Source organism: Monopterus albus, unplaced genomic scaffold (genome assembly GCF_001952655.1).
Source record: "Monopterus albus unplaced genomic scaffold, M_albus_1.0 scaffold223.1, whole genome shotgun sequence".
NCBI lineage: Eukaryota > Metazoa > Chordata > Actinopteri > Synbranchiformes > Synbranchidae > Monopterus > Monopterus albus.
Window position 1 is genome coordinate 964824 of NW_018128103.1, and position 18012 is coordinate 982835.

The window sequence follows — 18012 nt, forward strand, 5'->3', positions numbered from 1 at the left end:
AGCAGGATGTGCAAAGATGAGGTAATCCAGCACATAACAGCAGGGTGCAAGATGCTAGCAGGCAGGGCATACATGGAACGCCATAACCAAGTGGCTGGCATAGTGTACAGAAACATCTGTGCCGAGTACGGGCTGGAAGTCACAAAGGTAAAATGGGATATACCTCCAAAGGTGGTTGAGAATAACCAAGCTAAGATCCTGTGGGACTTTCAGATATAAACTGAAAAACTGGTAATGGCTGATCCAACCGGACATAGTAGTGGTGGATAAACAGAAGAAGAAGGCCGTAGTGACAGATGTAGCAATCCCAAGCGATAGCAACATCAGAAAGAAGGAACACAAGAAGCTCGAGAAACACCAAGGGCTGAAAGAAGAGCTTGAAAAGATGTGGAAGGTGAAGGCAGAAGTGGTCCCCGTGGAAATAGGAACATTGGGGGCTGTGACCCCCATACTGGGAGAGTGGCTCCAAGAGATCCTAGGAACAGCATCTGAGATCTCTGTCGAGGCCGGGTGCATGATCACCAAGCACTTGGTGTACAAACATCCCACAGAGAAGCCTAGAGAAACACCTCGGAGAAGGGAAAACTATGTCCAAATTTCTGACAAACAGTACACAATGAAGGAATTACTGGCTAAACATGAAATGCATATATATGTACAGTTTATCCAGCCTGTGGTAAAACCCAGCAAGTACAAAGTGCACACACTGTAATGAACAGTTTTTTTTTTCTATTACTTGTTGCACCTGTTTATATTTGGAGAAGTACAAATATTGCACTTCAGTTTTAGTTGGAGGTTTGTAAAAAACTGAAAGACAAATGTAAAACTTGAATATAATGTTTTATTTTTATTAAAATTATATTTTTCATTAAAGATGTACTGTATGTGTATGCTGTCATGTACCGTTCTTAGAAAGAAAAAAATCAGAATCACAGGTCAGATTTAAAAAAAAAAAAAGTTCCTCTCATGTTCCTTACATCGAAACAGAATCTAAATCAGAGGTTTATTTTTGCAGCCATATCACTAAGACATTCGCTATATAAAATTCTCTGACAAGATCATTGCCAATGCTTTGTCTCTGTTCTGCTGGTGGATGATTGAATCCATGCCATGTTGCTCTGTTTTGTACATCTGGATTTCTCTGTCCCCCACCCTCTTAAGATACTTGAGATTACTGTGATAATGGACAAGCTATATAAATCATTGCACCCTGCACCACAAAACTGCTGTATGCACAAGGAATCGTAATGTCCTGGGGACACTGCAGTGTCACTGGCTACAAAAACAACAGGGTAAACAGGGATGAGCTGAGGACACCATCGATAGCATGATTACAGCCTGACTGGCTCATTATTATGTGGCATCCCAATAGTAAACATTATCTTCAGTATATTAAAGTTTCCACAATAATAACCTAACATTTATTTGCATCATTAGACTAACCTGATTCTGGTATTCGGTATGGCTCCTAGAAAGGAAGCCACAAAGAGTGTGTAAGTAAATATTCCAGTGAGAGCTGCCAAATGCCTGAGCATCACCTGTCAGCACCAACCAAAACAGATGCGCCAGCACCAGATACAACCTGACTGAATGAGAGCGCTGCCAATAATACTCTGAATCAGGACATTTGAGTCTATGGCAGACCAACCAGTCAGTCAGTGGCTAAACAGCCGCCCAGTTGGTCAGCCAAATCTGACAGCAGCCTGCCAGACATTTACCATCAGCTATATACATTTCAGTAAGACAACAGCAAGATAATGCTCCAGTTCTTGATGTTTTAACAAACAGATAGATATTCAAGACTGATAGAAAGGTGTCACCTCTACAAAATAAAAGCACGGCAGCAGAGTGACGCTGTCCTTGGTCTCCTTCCCGCCTTTCAGCCGCTCTTTGGCACGAGACATCACGAGCGGGCGGTGGTCTCTCCCGTTGCCGGGAGACAGGGAGCTGTATTTGATTCCCGTCGTAATTTTGGCAAAATTCCGACCGAGTCAGGTCCCCAGAACCTTCAGCGGCTGACCTCCATCTCCCGGCGAGGTGCGCTGGAAGCGTCTGTTAAAGTGATTTGTCAGTTGTCACCCCTAAAATGCGGTTTTTGGGCTTCAAAAAATTGTGCCAGCGCAGGACTGGCAGGGTCCCCCCAGATCTATTCGTATTCCGTGCTGACATTAAATCTAGGACATAAAATTCATTCTATAAACGTGTGTTCAGATGAAAAAATGTACATAGTCCAGTCAGCCCCCGATAACCCAGAAACGGCGATCCACTCACTGTCCTCGGGCTCTGCTGTGCTGCAGCAGGTGACCGCCGTGAAGTTATACAAAATACACAAATACGTTTCCTCTTATGACTTTCAAAATAAACCCGGTTAACTACTTGACAGTACTTTTATTTTCTAATCAATCAATAATTATACAGGAATTTTCAACAGTTTTTGTGCATTCATTAGAAATGTAGTGCTATCGTTTCCAGCGGTGTTTTGCTTTTATTTTTATAATAAAATTACACTAGAAATAGTGCAACACCTGGCTTTTTCAAGCTAATGTCCTCTAAATTGACGGAAATGAGCAGGTGCCAAGCAGTGGAGGAGAAAGCTGAGATGAGACAAACTCCACGAGGTCTTACTCTGCACCTATTTAGTTATGCAAATAGAGAGCCGAAGTCATGATGCCCAGAGGTTCAGACCCATAAAAAACAACTACAGCCTACTTATCCAAAGACATAAACTGAGTCCCATGACATACTGTTGAGAAAGTGCAACAGTCCTCCAAATACATGGTTCAGTTCAGACCTTGATTTATGAGCCACAGTTCATATCTCTTTCTGTGTGTGTGTGATTCTTGGTGGTGGTGGGGGCGATGTGGTCAAAACAAGCAGAAATATCTTTCTTTTCTTTTTTTAAATTACCAACAGTGTGGAAAACCAAAGACAAAAACAACTTGGTGATGTGCTATAGTGTTGATTGTGTAATGAAAAATGAGCTTTGTTAAATTAGTAGTGTAGGTGTAATGGAAGCTCAACAGACTGCACCTGCAGTGTGTGTGTGTGTGTGTGTGTGTGTGGGTGTGTGTGTGTGTGTGTGGGGGGGGGGGTGGGTGTGTGTATAGCTTGATTGCAGTTTCTTGGATTTTGTATTGCGTCCCAGTTTTCGGTTTCAATTCAGAATTGTTACACTCTCAGTTATTAGTGATATGGGTGATATTTCTCTCCCACACTTAGGCCTTTTAGAACACCTCTCACTGCTCCTGTTAGCAGCATACATCCCGGTCAGGAGGCAAACCAAGCTGGTCATTAAGACTATAAAAACCTGGCCAGAGGGAGCACTCACACAGATCCAGGATTGCATTACACACATAGAATGGTCTATATTTGAACACCAGGACTTAGAAAAATATACTAAAACTGTTTTGTTCTATATCAAATGCTGCACTGATAATGTGACTATTAACAAATGCACCTAAGTGTATCCCAACCGTAAACCTTGGATGATTGGTGAAGTTCGGTCTCTTTTGAAAGCACGCAACTCTGCCTTGAGGTCTGGAGACAGAGCTTGGTACGGCGTGGCAAGGGCTGAGTTGAGAAGGGACATTAAGGCAGCTAAAGAGGACCATAAGAGGAAAATAGAGGACCATATAACTAATAACAACCCATGGCAGGTATGGCAGGGACTTCAAGAGATATCCAACTTCAGGGGCAAATCATCTAGGACAGTGAATGTAAACTCCTCACTGGCAGAGAAACTTATCCATTTTTTTGCATGATTTTAGACAGCAATGCCGCATATAGTCACATCGACCCCATTGCCTACTCCATCCCACATGCTCACTCTACAGGAGCATCAGGTGAGGCGGGTATTTAAGTTGATCAATCCAAGGAAGGCAGAGGGACCTGACGGAATACTTGGCAAACTGCTGAAAGCATGTGCAGAACAGCTATCAGGGGTCTTCATGAAGATCCTCAACACCTCCCTGACACAATCCATCATTCCATCCTGCTTCAAATCTGCTACAATTATCCCATTCCACAAGAACCCAGCTGTCAATAGTTAGCACAGTTAATACAGCCCTCCACATTGCTATGTGCCATCTAGAAAACCTGGAGACTAATGTAAGAATGTTGTTCATTGGTTATAGTTCAGCATTCAATACCATCATCCCTGGGATACTAGTGGACAAGCTGTATAACCTGGATTTTCCCCCATCCATAGCTAGAACTCATCTCAACAAGGCCAGAAACATTGCAGAGGATAATACACATCCAACATATAATTTATTTGCTCTTCTGCCATCTGGAAGGTGCTACAGGAGTCTAAAAAGCAGAACAAATAGACTTACTGCTAGCCGTCAGAAATAACCACCGAGGACCCAGTACAGCTCAACAGGATCCCCCTAGTAGGTAAGAGGAAGAACAAACAAAATGCCAGAGACCCAGAAGGATGCCATAGGAAACTGGGTCAGGTTCTGGATGAGCCTTGTCCAATAACGGGACAGTCTGTGAGTGTAATCTTCTCTCAAGCTCAAAGATAATACAAATCTATCAAGAAAAAACTCAAACTGGCGAGGAGACAGCAGCATACATGCAGACTCAGAGGAAACTAAAAACAACCAGTGAAAACTCAAAACTGGTGAGAAGACAGCAGGATTCAGTACAACAGAACAGGATTAAAATCCCCAGAAAGAGTAATTCCTACAAAAAATGCCTAAGGAGATTTCCTCTTGGCAGAGCACAAATGGTTCAATTCACAGTTCAAAAACGCACGAAACAAAACTGGGATCGCTGAGGCAGAAAGAAAAAAAACACAGGTTAGTCAGATCAAAGCTTACGGGATACTTGCAGGACATTGAGAGACTATCTGGTGACGAGTACACACCAGTGCTCTTCGTAAGTAATGCTCCGCTGATTGGGAGCAGGTGTGCCTCACCACCTGGAGTGCACTCCAGCACCTGCAGGGGCAGAGTTGTTGATGGTACCAGTGCTGGTGGATGAGGTGCACCGATCCACAGCTGTAACAAATAGACTTAAAAACAGTTTCTTTCCCTGGGCCATCAGATCTTTGAATGCAAAATATGACATGATTTTGCTCTGTCTTTTATTTATTTATTTTTTATATCTGTTATTCATTTTATGTCTTTTATTACCTATTTATTAAACTTGCACCATTATCATTTGTAGCACTCATACAATGACAATAAAGCATTCAATTTCAGTTACATTTCAATATTTTGCAAGGGGACGTTCCAGTTTTGGCTCAGCTAGCTTAAGTTTAATGTCGTAACTGTGTTAATAGATTTTTTAAATTGTTTTTTGTTAATAAAGTTGATCATTTTAAATTTAAATGATTAATAATGGGGTTTGTGATTTATTCACAGGAACCTTTTTGAAATTAAATTTTTCAGATTGTTTGAACACAACACCATCAATTCCATTGACCTCCACTGTTTCAAAAAGTTAAACATGCCTATCTCAACATGCCTGAAAATAAAATATCTGCTTGATACAGTATCTCTAGGTCTGTGTGGGAAAATATTATCTCAGTGCTGTACAATATTGTGCTATGTTGTATTATGTGGTTACAAATATTCAGCATTTGTTAATTTTTTTGTTAAACCAAAATGTTTTGTATCTGTGCCTTTTCCACCCTCACAACCCAACATTTAGGGTCTGGATTTCACCTAAAGAGTGATTCATCTTCTCATTATACAACCTTCAGAGGACAACCAAACATGATCAATGTGCATGAGGTCAGGAGTGTGCTAAAAACCTATTTTCTGCAAGAGGGCTGTGCACGAGCGTGTGTGTCAAGCTCAGCAGAGCAGTGCCCATGATGTTGGGCACACACCCCTCAGGAAACACAGGCATCAAACACTGTGCCTTGTTATGGCCTCAGGCGGCTGCTTGCAATATGTTCATGTTTTGATAGTGCTATCATACAACTGATGATTAGCCCTATCAACTGCCCCTTTCTCTCATGAAGAAAACAGAGAGAGTGAGAACCAGCAATTCAGAGGCACACACACTTTTATAAATAGTTAAATAAATAGTATACAATAGCTAACCATGTTGATCAGAGTGATCAGCTTTCCCATGTGTTTTTCCATATCCCCTGGACTGAGGGAGCAAACATCCAGTGTCAGTTTATGATTATCATTGTCTTGTTTTGGGCCCTGTGAGGAGTGCCATTATGCCACTGGATTGTAAGGATTGGCCCGCAGGTCGCTGCAGGAAAGTTTCATTTTGTGCATGTGTGTATATAAATGTATCTTTGCCTGTGACGCAGTGATCTTTTCTAAACTGCTGTTCATAAACAGCGTTGCCCGTTGATGTTTATTAAGCCCAACAGATAGTTGTATTTCACTCTTACTTTTGTCAGGCACAAAGTCACAGCACACAATTCTATGGTGGCTGGCAACCAAGACACAGACACCTGGGCGGGGCCAAGGGGGCTGCGCTGGCCAACTCCATAATCTGATTGGCCGTCCCTGGTGCTACCCCTGCCAGAGTCAATGTTGTTAATAATAATGAATGAAAAATGAAAAACAATGACAAACTGCTGCCTTAATACAACTAGTATTTTTCTAGTGCCTTATAATTGACATTGGTCAAATTAATTTTAGTTTTTATCATGCATAAAGCATGATATTTGCATTAATTTCTCCACTCTTCAGCCACAAAGTCACCGACCAGAAGTAAAAAAAGGAGCACAGCCAAAGTTTGCTAAACAAAGCACTATGTGTGTATCATTTTTGAACAAAATATACAGTTTGATTGTTAATAATGTATGATTTATTATTTCATAGAACAAGGGATTTAATTTACTTTAATTTTACTTTTTTACAGGTGTTTCAAATGTGCCACCTCTCTCTGAGGCCCCAGCCTGGCCACCCTTCCTAGAATTTTATAGATGTGCCCCTGTACAAACAGACCAAAAGATGCACTGCCCAGCTAGGTTTGTGCACAGAAGCTTAACTTTACATTTATTTGCTGACAACAAACCTGGACAGGTGAGAACACAAGTTTACCTGATTGCTGTTCCCACAGAGCTGCTAACATTAACACCTGATTTGACACTTGGGAAAGCAGGGCCTTGTGTAATTTGCAGCACCCTATGCAACTTGAGTATTGAATGTATAGATGTATATGGCCAGCATACTGGCTTACTGTTTATAGTTGTGACTATAAATAAAGTGAGAACAAGCTCAGAATATCTGTCTCTGCTAAATATTGGCTCCTTCTGTGTACAAATAACAGACTCCTCAAAACTGTGTCTTACTCAAACTGACTATTAGAAATCACAATTGTTTTATGAGGGATCTGGCAGATCAACATCTGATTACAGTCTTTCTTTAGAGTGTGAAGGACTCTTCTGTGTGCAACCTCCGCTGTGACCCCCTGACACTTCAGTATGCTGTCGGACACATTATAGGCCAGTACAATATGTAGACAGAGCAAGAAGAGTGGGACTGACCTGTGGTCTGATCTTCATACTGTCTTCATGACAGATATCCTGTTCTTCTACTGTGTCACTGTATCCTGATCTGCTTCCATGTTGTCCCGCCTCGGCTGTTCTCTGCCGTTTTGTGCTCTATTGTCACTTAAAGATTCTGGGCCAACAAACTGTGCCAGACCAATGGGGAATATTGCTCTCTCTCCCCAGCCCCCCCTCCCTCCCCCCATCAGTTTCATCCTCTTTATGATTTACAAAGACTCTAATATTTCTATGTACTGACACTGCCTCATGCCTGTAACACTGACTTTGTTGAGAATCTCTGCTGACTGAGAGCAGAACAATAATCATCATGTGCTGTACTGAAATATATTATCTTGATTTGCAAAAACAAGATTATTGAAGAACTACCTTGACCTGTTAAACATGATGTGAACAGCTGGGTTTCAGTTGTGATACTCAAATCCTTTACTTATATAAAAGTAGCATTACCAGAGTGTCAAATATTGGGTTACAGGTAAAAGTCTTGCATTGAAAATGTTACTTAAATAAAAGTATTTAAGCATCAAAATATACTTAAAGTACCAAAAATAAAAGTACTGATTATGTAGAATGGCCTGGTTTACATTAATGTATATCATATTAGTTAATAATATTTAAGAACCATTAAATAATAATTATTGGTTATTATTATTAATTGTTATTAATTATTAATACAATATTTTGTACTTAAATATTAATATAGCTATTAATGCTTTATTGTAAACATTACATTTAATGTTGCAGCTGCAGTGAAACAAATGTTACCATACCTTACAGTATTTACCTATAATTTGGGGGGAGCTGTGGCTTAGGAGGTAGAGCAGGTTGTCTCCTAACCAGAAAATTATCCGGCTCGATTCCCGGCTTGTCCAGTCCATATGTTGAACTGTCTTGGAGCAAGACACTGAACCCCCCAGTTGTCACCAGTGTGTGAATGTGTCTCCTGGTGACATCACCGGTGTGTGATTGTGAATGGCCAAACAGTGTGAAAGCCCTTTGAGTGTGCTGCAATGCATAGAAAAGCACTGTACAAGTATAAGACCATTTACCATAATTTGAAATACTTTACATACTGCTGGGTAGCTTGTGAACTTTTCACCATGAATCGCTAAAATCATATGATTATAATGTATTTTGTTTTTAATATCATCTTGAAAGGTAAGCAGTAACTAAAGTTATCAAATAAATGTGGTGAGCACAAAGTGCATTATTTTTCTCTGAAATGTAGTAAAGTCAGAGTATGAAGTAGCAGAAAATGGAAATACTCAAGTAAAGTACAGATACAGTGCTTCAAAGTTGTACTTAAGTACAGTAGTTGAATAAATGTACTTATGTTACATTCTACATCTGCTGGGTTTCTAAAACACTATAACTTGGCTTGCTGACTAATGGGACCTGATCACTTCACATAACTCCAATAAAACAATGTTAACATTTCTTGATTAAAATATATTTAAAATGTATAGAAATAGTTCAAGTAAATTGCTCAGATATACTATATGTTTAAATATTTTTATTTAATTATATATTTATTATGTAATTTCTTATTAATTTTACCATCAATCTAATTTTTAGATTAGATTATTTTTTAAATTTGTACCTCTTTGTTGTTGTTTTGAATCTTTCTAGTTATTTTGTGTTTCTTTACAATCACTCTGCACCTATTTGTTGTAATTTTTCATGTGTTCATAGTAGTTCTATCTCACTTTGTGCTCGTTTTGTGTCTTTTTCAACGCATCTGATTGACTTTCTAACCAGAAATGATCTCACCATGGGCCCCGTAAGCCCGTTCAGTAGTCCATCTGGGCTACAGCTCAGCGAAAAGCGTTAAAACACAATTTCATTCAGTTAATACTCAATGTCGCCTCCGACACAGCAGGTGGCGCTGTTGGCTGATAGCCGACATTGTAACTAGAGAAGAACAACCAAGACCGTGTAGCAGGGCGGAAGCTAGCAGCTAGCTAATATTTACAAAGTAAGAATGATTTTAAAAGGCGTTAACGTTTTCCCGCTTGTGAGTCTAAGTTCTTGAGCATTTGAAGGAGCTAACGTTTTGTCAGTTCACTGTACGGAAAACCTCACATTGACTCTACTAAGCCTGTGGCCACTCAGCATGGATAAAACGTTCAGTCAATGGAAAAAGCAGTGTCTGAGCAAAGTGGACCTCAGTAAGAAGGGCAGTGTGGATGAAGATATTGAACACGTAGTGTCTCTGATCAACAGCTGTGAGGAGTACTTCACCACCAGCTCCTGCTCCGGGCGAATCATCCTCGTCGATGCGGTGAGAGAGGCTTTATTCAGGGATGGGCTGTGAGGACAACCATAACTGGGAGGTTTTTACTGTCTGAAAGTTGTTATCAGAGGCTGGTGCTCTTTGTTAATACGAATGACTAACAAATTTCCCTTCTAGGCTCCAGAGAACAGTGATGTCCAGAAACAGAACTGTATTTGGTTGTTCGTCTCACACCAAAACTGCACATCGGATGACATGGTGAGACAAGATGCACCTCCGTGCTTCTGATACTCAACCTAATGATGTGGATTTAACATTAACAAGAGTTTGTTCATCAGATGTCTGGTCTGGCCAAATCCAGTGGAGATGCTGTGTTGAAGTTCGAACCCTTTGTACTCCATGTTCAGTGTAGGAGGCTGGAAGATGCACAGCTAATGGTGAGAATGACAAGTTGAGAAATGGTAGTGTTGCTTTATGCATTTTGTGAATGATGAAAAGGACAACACAAGACACAGCTGTCTGCGACTCATTCCAAACTGATAGATGAGTCTGTTTTCTTCTCTGTATTGGTTGCAATGATTTTACAGCCATTATTTATTAAAAGTGCTACATGTAGCATCTTTAATACTCGCCAGGACTGATTCTGACAAATCCATAATACACATTCAAGTACAATAACAGTGATGTGTTCATGTTGTACTTAGCTGGTTATGATCAGCTGTCTTTCAGAGCCTATCATATGTCATTCAGGCTTCAGTGAGCCTTTGCCTTCAGTTCTTTCCAGCGAAATTTAATGAATTTGCAAAGATTGAAAAGTAACGTGCCACTCGCATAAACAGCGTGTCAACAATGTTGCACACTAACCGACCTATACTGATCCTTATTGATATATGCCATTGCTGGTTGTGACATTATTGTGATGCTGCTGTGTTCCTCTTATAAATACAGCCCCACTTGTGACAGATACCAGTATCCACTGACATGAACCAATGCTATGTCACTTATGTACTGTCATAAAGTGACTCTTGCTCTGCTGTCATATGAAAAACACGAGATTTCTTCCACTGACAGATGCCACTTTCCACCAGTAGCTGTTATGTAAACCTGGTACTAACAGTATTCCGCTGTTACTGCACAGCACAGAGTCAACATATGTCAGTAAAACAAGAGTGGACTACCCTCAGCTACTTTTGAATGCTGACTTCAAGTTCAAAGTTCAAGTTCAAAGTGTTTATTTGTCATATGCACAGTTAGGAAGCGTATTTCCCTGTACAATGAAATTCTTACTTTGTCAATAGTTTGACCACAAGGTTCAGCTCATGAAGCCTGGTTTAGGCACTCATTATTTCTGCTGACATCTAGTGGACACATTTTGTGTAGCAAACAGACCCTGATACATCACAAGTTCCATGCTGCACAACACAATTATTATGAACATGGAGGGGCTAATAATGGTATAGCCTTCACTGATAGCTGCTAGTGATGTTATAATTTAGCTATACCTATGACAGTGGGCAGGAAAAGTACTTAGGTGACCTATGTGCTTGTGTAACTGATGGGGGTATTTGTTAATGATTTTTTATTCAGAAATAATAGTCAGACCGGAGCAGCACGGTGGCGTGGTGGGTAGCGCTGTTGCAAGAAGGTTCCAGGTTTGCGACCTTTCTGTGCGAAGTTTGCATGTTCTCCCCGTGCAGCATAGGTTGATGGTGAGTTTAAATTGCTCGTAGGGTTTGAGGTCATTTCCGGGTCTGAGTTTTGAGCTCCATGGTAAATGTAACACACCATAGGCCCTTAGAACGGTCCAGTCTGAAAGCGCCTTTGGAGATTCTGCACTTCAGTCTTGTTCTGTTTCATTAGACCTTTACACAGAGCCCCTTTCAGCATAGTTCTAGTATGTAGGGACTCCAATACCAGTACTGCCTATCAGGCCCAGTACCACGCTGTAGTACTTGTAAAAGTTGTCCGATACTACACACCAATACCAATTAATGGCAACATTATGTTAACCTAATGTTGACTGAGCTGGTCATTAGACGGCAGAGAACAAATTTCAGTGGTTCAGAGATATTTTAAGAGAAGTAACAACAACAAAATAAAGCTGACTGTGAGCTCAGCTTCTCTGTTGTGTGTGTGTGAGCACACACGCAGACGCTAGGTTGCATTTTACACAGATGTCGACACTCGATATATGCAACAAAAAGTTCAACAGTAATGGAGAGAATAATTAACCACAATCACCCATTGAAGAAACAGAACACAACAGCAAAGATGACATCTTCACTCTCCTCACGGTCAAAGTGCCTGGTCCCGTTCTTTCCGCTAAAACCACCACAGTGCTCGTTCTGCTGATTGTATTGAACGGTTGTGAACATGAAGAAAACACACTATAACTTCATGTAGTTAATGACAACATCAGTTGAGCTCTCTGCATGAAAATGGGTTGAATCCTTGTGGACGTGGAGGCCAAGACCAGCGGCTCCTTGTCAGCTATGTGTCCGGCAGAGAGAACAGGAGCCAGTTTATCATAAGAGCTGCAGCCTCATTAAATTTAACATTTAAATATGTGTCTGTGATAATATGCGATCCTAAACTGTGACGTCTGGTCAGGGGGTTGTGAAATCATTACATCCTAACACAGGATGACAAAGGTTAAAATCCACAGCATTGCAGTATGTTGTGTAGCAGGCTACAGACCTTCAGTCATTTACACGTTATTCAGTACTATGTTTGTTATCACAGAAAGTTTTCAGGTAATTTGGTCACACCTTCCTTTTACATAGGATATTCTCTTTACTCACCATCAGAAAGTAAATCTCACAAGATTAAAAACTGTGACATTGCACTTTTATGGTAGCTATTTTTTAATAGTAGAAACATTGCATCATTAAGTACTCGTACTTGTATTTGGTCTGGAAGAAAGTGGTATCGGTGCATCCCTAATTCTATACTGTAGTTTATTAAATTTACTGAACACCAAGTCATTAAAATGTCTTCTCTCCTCCAGCATTCAGTGGCCATCAACTCTGGCTTCAGGAACTCTGGTCTTACAGTCAGCAAGACAGGAAAGATCATCATGGTAATCATGTTAATGGAATTTCTAAAATTGGGGTGAAAACATCTGTTATGCCAGCAATTATATTACATTAAATAGTCTGTTTAAATTGTCTGAACATCATGAACTTTGGACAGTTTATAAAGTGCAAATTGCTAGATGTTGCTTCCATATAAATGTCCTATTGCTGTATTTTGTCCCTCTAGGCAGTCCGTAGCACCCATGGTCTGGAGGTTCCTCTGAGCCATGAAGGAAAGCTCCTGGTTGGACATGAATACATCCATTTCTTAACTCAGATAGCCAATCGGAAGATGGAGGAGAACCTCAGACGAATCCACAGGTTAGTCTGCTAATTCTCTCTCTCCTCTTCAGTGAGTGATAAAAACAGTAGTTGTTAGCCACTTCAGTTATTCTGTACATCAGAATTCAGTTCAAACATCCAGATGTAAACTCAGCTGCGGGGAGCTGAGATTTCTTTGTATGTTTTGTTTTTTCTCCAGGTTCTACCACAATCTTCAGTCAGCTGTGACAACAGAGAGATTACAAAAACTACAAATCCCTGGTCCTCCCAGCTCACAGGAACTACAGTGTTCCCCTAACAGAGTGGAGACAGAAGAGGAGAAGAACAAAATAAGCATGTATAGACGAAGGCGGAAGAGAGAACAGCATCAGACTGGCTGTTACCATGGTGACGCATCCACCAGTGTGCAAGAGCAGGATTACTGTCTGGATCTGTTCACGTGAAGTGGTGGTTCTGCACATGCTCAGTGTTTCATCAGTTGGGTAGTGCTGGTGCTCATTGTGACTGCTTTAGTGCTGTTTATTATATGACTGAGAGCAGCGGCCTCCATTACAGAGTAATGTGCTGCCATGCAGCAGGGTCAGCCTGCCTACAGACTGATCCAGCTGCTGGAATAGCAAAGCTGTTGTTTCTGTGGGATCTCAACATGGACAAAACTGCTACAATAATGTGAGCTGTAATAAAAAGCAATAAGTATATTTTTTACACATAAGGAGAATCATTTAGTTTCATTCTATTCCAAATATGAAACAGTCCTTATTCCCAGTTTTAGTCCTAGTAGTCACAAGTACGAGATATAACAGAAACTGTTAGTGCAGTTCAGCATTATCACTGGCTGCTGTTTACCGGCCACTCCAGCTCCAGGCAGGTTTTGGTGGAGCTTCTGTTAATAATACTCATCAGTGAAGTTATTCTTCAATGCACTCAAATGTTTTTTTTCATCCACACTGCAAAACAATTAAATGCTTCATTGTCTGAATTAGCCAACCTTTGTGGCCATTGCTGTATTCATTCTTCAGTTTTAGGCAGTTGTCCTCACGGCTCTTGATAAGTTTGATGTAAGATGACAGAGGCTGGCAATTGCTGGTTGTTCGTTCATTTACAGTCACTCAACATTTCTTGTTAGTACAGCCTTCATATATGTTTAAACAGCTGCACACAAAGAATGACATTCAGTGATCTACACATTCCAGTGATTCACTCAATAAAAACACTTGCGTATCACCATCAGTGCACCATCAGAGACACGTGCTACTGTAGAGTTCCTTGTGAGTGCACAGACACTTAACTGGGGAATCTTACACTATGTATGATATTATCTTTTGTACTTAGTACTGATGTGGTCTACATTATGTGACATTACAGTGTCATCAGTGGAGGGCAGCAGCGCACAGGGTGTAATGACATGGAGTGCAAGCTGTAACGTTCCTCTGTGCTCTCTACCTGGCCACTGCACAGCTGATGTTCTCTAAACTCTTAAAGCTCTCGTTGGTCTGCTTGCCACCACACCTTTGATTGGTCTTGTTTGAGACCTTGCTCTTCTAATAACTTGAACTAGGACTTGAATTTGGAACCAACTACAAATGTAGGAAGTCTTGAAAAAACAACTATGCTAATGAATGCATAAATGCTTCTCTCTAATTCTGAAACTCCTAATATTCTTGTGATGTAACTGATTGAAGTGAGTCTTGATGTTTTCCGACTCACGAGGTTTTCCTTTGACAGAATTGCAAAGAAAAGTGACTCAGTCTTGCGGGTACATCCTCATCACTAGCACCATCATTGGTACAGCCAGCATCGTCTGTGGCTTCATATTTGCATTTTCCAAGGCCCATAGAACCAGACTGTATAATAATTACAGTAAGTAACCATCTACTGATTATGACTACAGTACAGTAGATTATTACATTGTTTTACCTGTCTCTACTGTTTGTGACAGACTGTGACCCAACTTGTAAGGTCAGACTTTGAATTGGTGTTCAGTAGACTGCAAGTGGCTCTTTCAAGTTTGTTCAGTGGAACAGAATGAATTTGTAGGTCCTCTGCAGTCAGATGATTCAGGAAACTCACAGGAGCGGAAGGACGAGGTTTTCCTTTGACAGAATTGCAAAGAAAAGTGACTCAGTCTTGCGGGTACATCCTCATCACTAGCACCATCATTGGTACAGCCAGCATCGTCTGTGGCTTCATATTTGCATTTTCCAAGGCCCATAGAACCAGACTGTATATCAGTGGTTATAATGCTGGGTTACAAAGCATCATGGTGGATGACATTAGTCAGTAATTAGTAGAATTGAATTATTCACCATAATGACAAACAAAGAAATGGCAGCATTGGATATGGAAGAACAGCTGTTATTTCAAGTTGGATTTTTCATCACCAGTGTAACAGTACAGAGGAGAGCATTTCACTGAATTCATCATCACCATGGGAACAGTTTACTGCATCATGCTGTACTTCCAGGTGATGATTTTGACAGCTACAGTGACACTGGTTTACTACTATGAATTCACTGATACTTTCAGTCCAGCACAGCAGGGTTTTGTCTGCAGAGACCCAGCACATAAACATAAACAGCCTGAGCCAATGTTTATTTTAACAAACATACAAACTGTTAGCACTCACATACACAGAAGGTATGAAGTAGAAGCAGTGTATAAAACATGCACATCATTCAGGTGCTACTGTAGTTAGCAGCAAAAGAACATGGTGAGCTGAAAACCTTAAAGCTGCACAACTCAGTGCTTATATATTTATATGTTGTGTGAATGACATCACACACCTACAGAACACTAACCCTGGCTCTGTGGAGTGTCATTCAGCTCAGTTTTGTGTTTTTCTGGCTTACGCACAGCTTTAGCGTCTTGGTTCCACCTCACCACTCTCAGTCAACAGTCAAGCACTAAAATGAGCACAACATCCAGTTGCTATGGTCAGTGCAGGTAAGATGAATAACAACCACAATCTTTAAAGCTATTTCAGTAAAAATTTGAGCAATCATACTGACCAGGCACAATTTTCTTGATCCAAATTGCATAGACATCAGCTGTGATAATTTCAGGTCCTATACAGCAGAGGTTTCTGGCACAACTTCACCCACAGCAAGTGCTGCTGGACCTTTTGTTTCCCAGGTCCTTCTGTACAGACAGCATCATTAAATAAACCCAGTACACACTATGTGCTATGCAATCAGTGGCCTACAAACTGTTAACAACTAGTTGGTGAACTCTTTAGTAGCTAAAGACCCAGGAAATACGCATAGCATTCATATAAGAAGCCTTTGTTTCTTCTTCACTACAACTCAAACAACCTATATGACCATGAGAATATTGTTGTCATGGGTGACTGCTGCTACGTGAACCCTATGGTGCGCAGGACCATCCGTTTCCTTGGTAATCTAAATACAGTTCATTTATTAAAGCCTGAATCTGCTGTCTGTAATACTGTGCAGGTGAATGTGCAATATGATATGGCGACATTTGCATACTAATCCTGTAATCTGTGTATGTCTCTCTGCAAGTGTGTATGTCTTCGGTCTGTTTACAACAGACATCTTTGTCAATGCAGGTCAGCTGGTCATATGAAGTTTGGCTCCTTACTTCCTGTCTGTCTGCCGGCCTAATTACATGGCCCTCAACTGCCAGGACACAGCACACTTTGTCACCCAAACAGATGCCTGTGCTGGTGACCCAGATGACATCATAAGAGCGAGGAAGACATTTCCCTCTAAAGAGGCTGCACTGAGTCTGTATGCAGCTGCTTATCTGGCAGTGAGTGGCTCCCTTTAAAGTAACAGCTGGTGGAAGTGTGTACAGACAGTGTGAATGATCCACAACCAGTTGGTCTTCAGCAACGCTAAAGAAGCCTTACATTATACCACTGGTTTTGAACAGTGACACAGAAATATTGTAAAATAACCACTTTGCAGATGTACATCGTGTCCTGCGTCAGTCTTACTGGAGGTCGACTGACAGGGCCCCTCCTCAGTCTGTCATTGGTCAGTCTGGCTGTGCTAACTGGCATCAACAGAGTGTCAGAGTACCGAAACCACTGGAGTGACCTTATAGCAGGACAAGCTGTCGGGGGAGCTGGTGCTGTCTTTCTGGTCAGTTGCTATCTCATAAGCAGTGGTGGCACAATGCATTCATCTAGTGTTAATCATGGGAGACATTTTTCAGCTCATTATTTTTATTATTATAGATAGGCATCCATTAAAGCAACCTCTTATTAAAGTTATGAAATAACATTTCACGTCAATGTATCCATCTGTCTTTCAGTGGTAATTCTCAATTCAGACTTGTAAATTTGAAAGCCACTGAAATCTTACTTGTTACTCGTGTGTTTACTTCTTGAAAAGCCACTTTGAGACAAGGTTCAGCCTTCTCCCATTAGTTTTATTGCATGTTAGTTTGAAACAATCTACACTTTTGGTATTTCTGGCTTTTTCAGAACATAAACTATGGAGGTCCACATAGTAACAGTGTAATTAAGCAAGTAGTTTATGAGTGATGACTAAAAATAGGGGAAGCATGATGTGTGAGGGCACCAGTCAGTGATGGCATGTGGCTGTTAAAGGTAACCTACAACTATCCTACAACTAGGATGAAGCAGGACAAGCAGGTATGGTCGTACAGCCCAGAGCCGTCCCATTTCTTAGTATCAGCCTTGTTATTGGCTTTAGTTTCTGCCTAGATCCAAATGTCCCATTAAGGTGACCAAACTGTTTATAAACCCCAAGAGGTCCACCATCTGCAGCCTGGTGTGGTGGTCTGCTGGACATTTAGCATGTCTCATGATCAGCTCTGCTGTATCAGTCCCAGCTCTGATTTTCTCATTCAGGACTGTGCTTTATGATCAGGTCAACCTCCAGCATCCCCAGTTGTAGTTCTGTTAAGACCAATTCACATGCCTGCACCCCACCCTCTGTGGCTGGCTC

The 18012-nt window shown here is 40.9% G+C and overlaps 2 protein-coding genes and 1 pseudogene across 3 annotated transcripts in view; 2 read left to right on the plus strand and 1 right to left on the minus strand.

Annotated features, from left to right (window-relative positions):
- Positions 1 to 7498, minus strand: part of LOC109971379 (phospholipid phosphatase-related protein type 4-like) — an 81993-nt gene extending 74495 nt beyond the window's left edge. Inside the window, exon 1 of one of the 2 annotated variants that reach the window (XM_020619586.1) lies at positions 7466 to 7498. In XM_020619586.1, the coding sequence (XP_020475242.1) occupies positions 7466 to 7483 (18 nt within the window). In that variant the 5' untranslated portion in view covers positions 7484 to 7498. Of the gene's footprint in view, positions 1 to 1820; positions 2321 to 7465 lie in introns of those variants that run through there. The other variant, XM_020619585.1, reaches the window with a different exon arrangement.
- Positions 7499 to 9355: 1857 nt separating this feature from the next.
- tyw3 (tRNA-yW synthesizing protein 3 homolog (S. cerevisiae)) lies at positions 9356 to 14079 on the plus strand. Its single transcript, XM_020619625.1, has 6 exons — positions 9356 to 9767; positions 9897 to 9977; positions 10058 to 10156; positions 12727 to 12798; positions 12981 to 13114; positions 13275 to 14079. Exons 1-6 carry the CDS (start codon positions 9600 to 9602, stop codon positions 13516 to 13518), a joined length of 798 nt encoding a protein of 265 aa, XP_020475281.1. The 5' UTR covers positions 9356 to 9599; the 3' UTR covers positions 13519 to 14079.
- A 1424-nt stretch (positions 14080 to 15503) lies between these two features.
- LOC109971403 (phospholipid phosphatase-related protein type 5-like) overlaps positions 15504 to 18012 on the plus strand; it is a 13779-nt pseudogene continuing 11270 nt past the window's right edge.

Coding starts and splice junctions, on each gene's coding strand:
- tyw3 (XM_020619625.1), top strand. CDS start 9,600: ATGGATAAAACGTTCAGTCAATGGAAAAAGCAGTGTCTGAGCAAAGTG. Junction 9,978..10,057: donor ACTGCACATCGGATGACATG/GTGAGACAAGAT, acceptor TTTGTTCATCAG/ATGTCTGGTCTGGCCAAATC. Junction 12,799..12,980: donor AGACAGGAAAGATCATCATG/GTAATCATGTTA, acceptor TTGTCCCTCTAG/GCAGTCCGTAGCACCCATGG.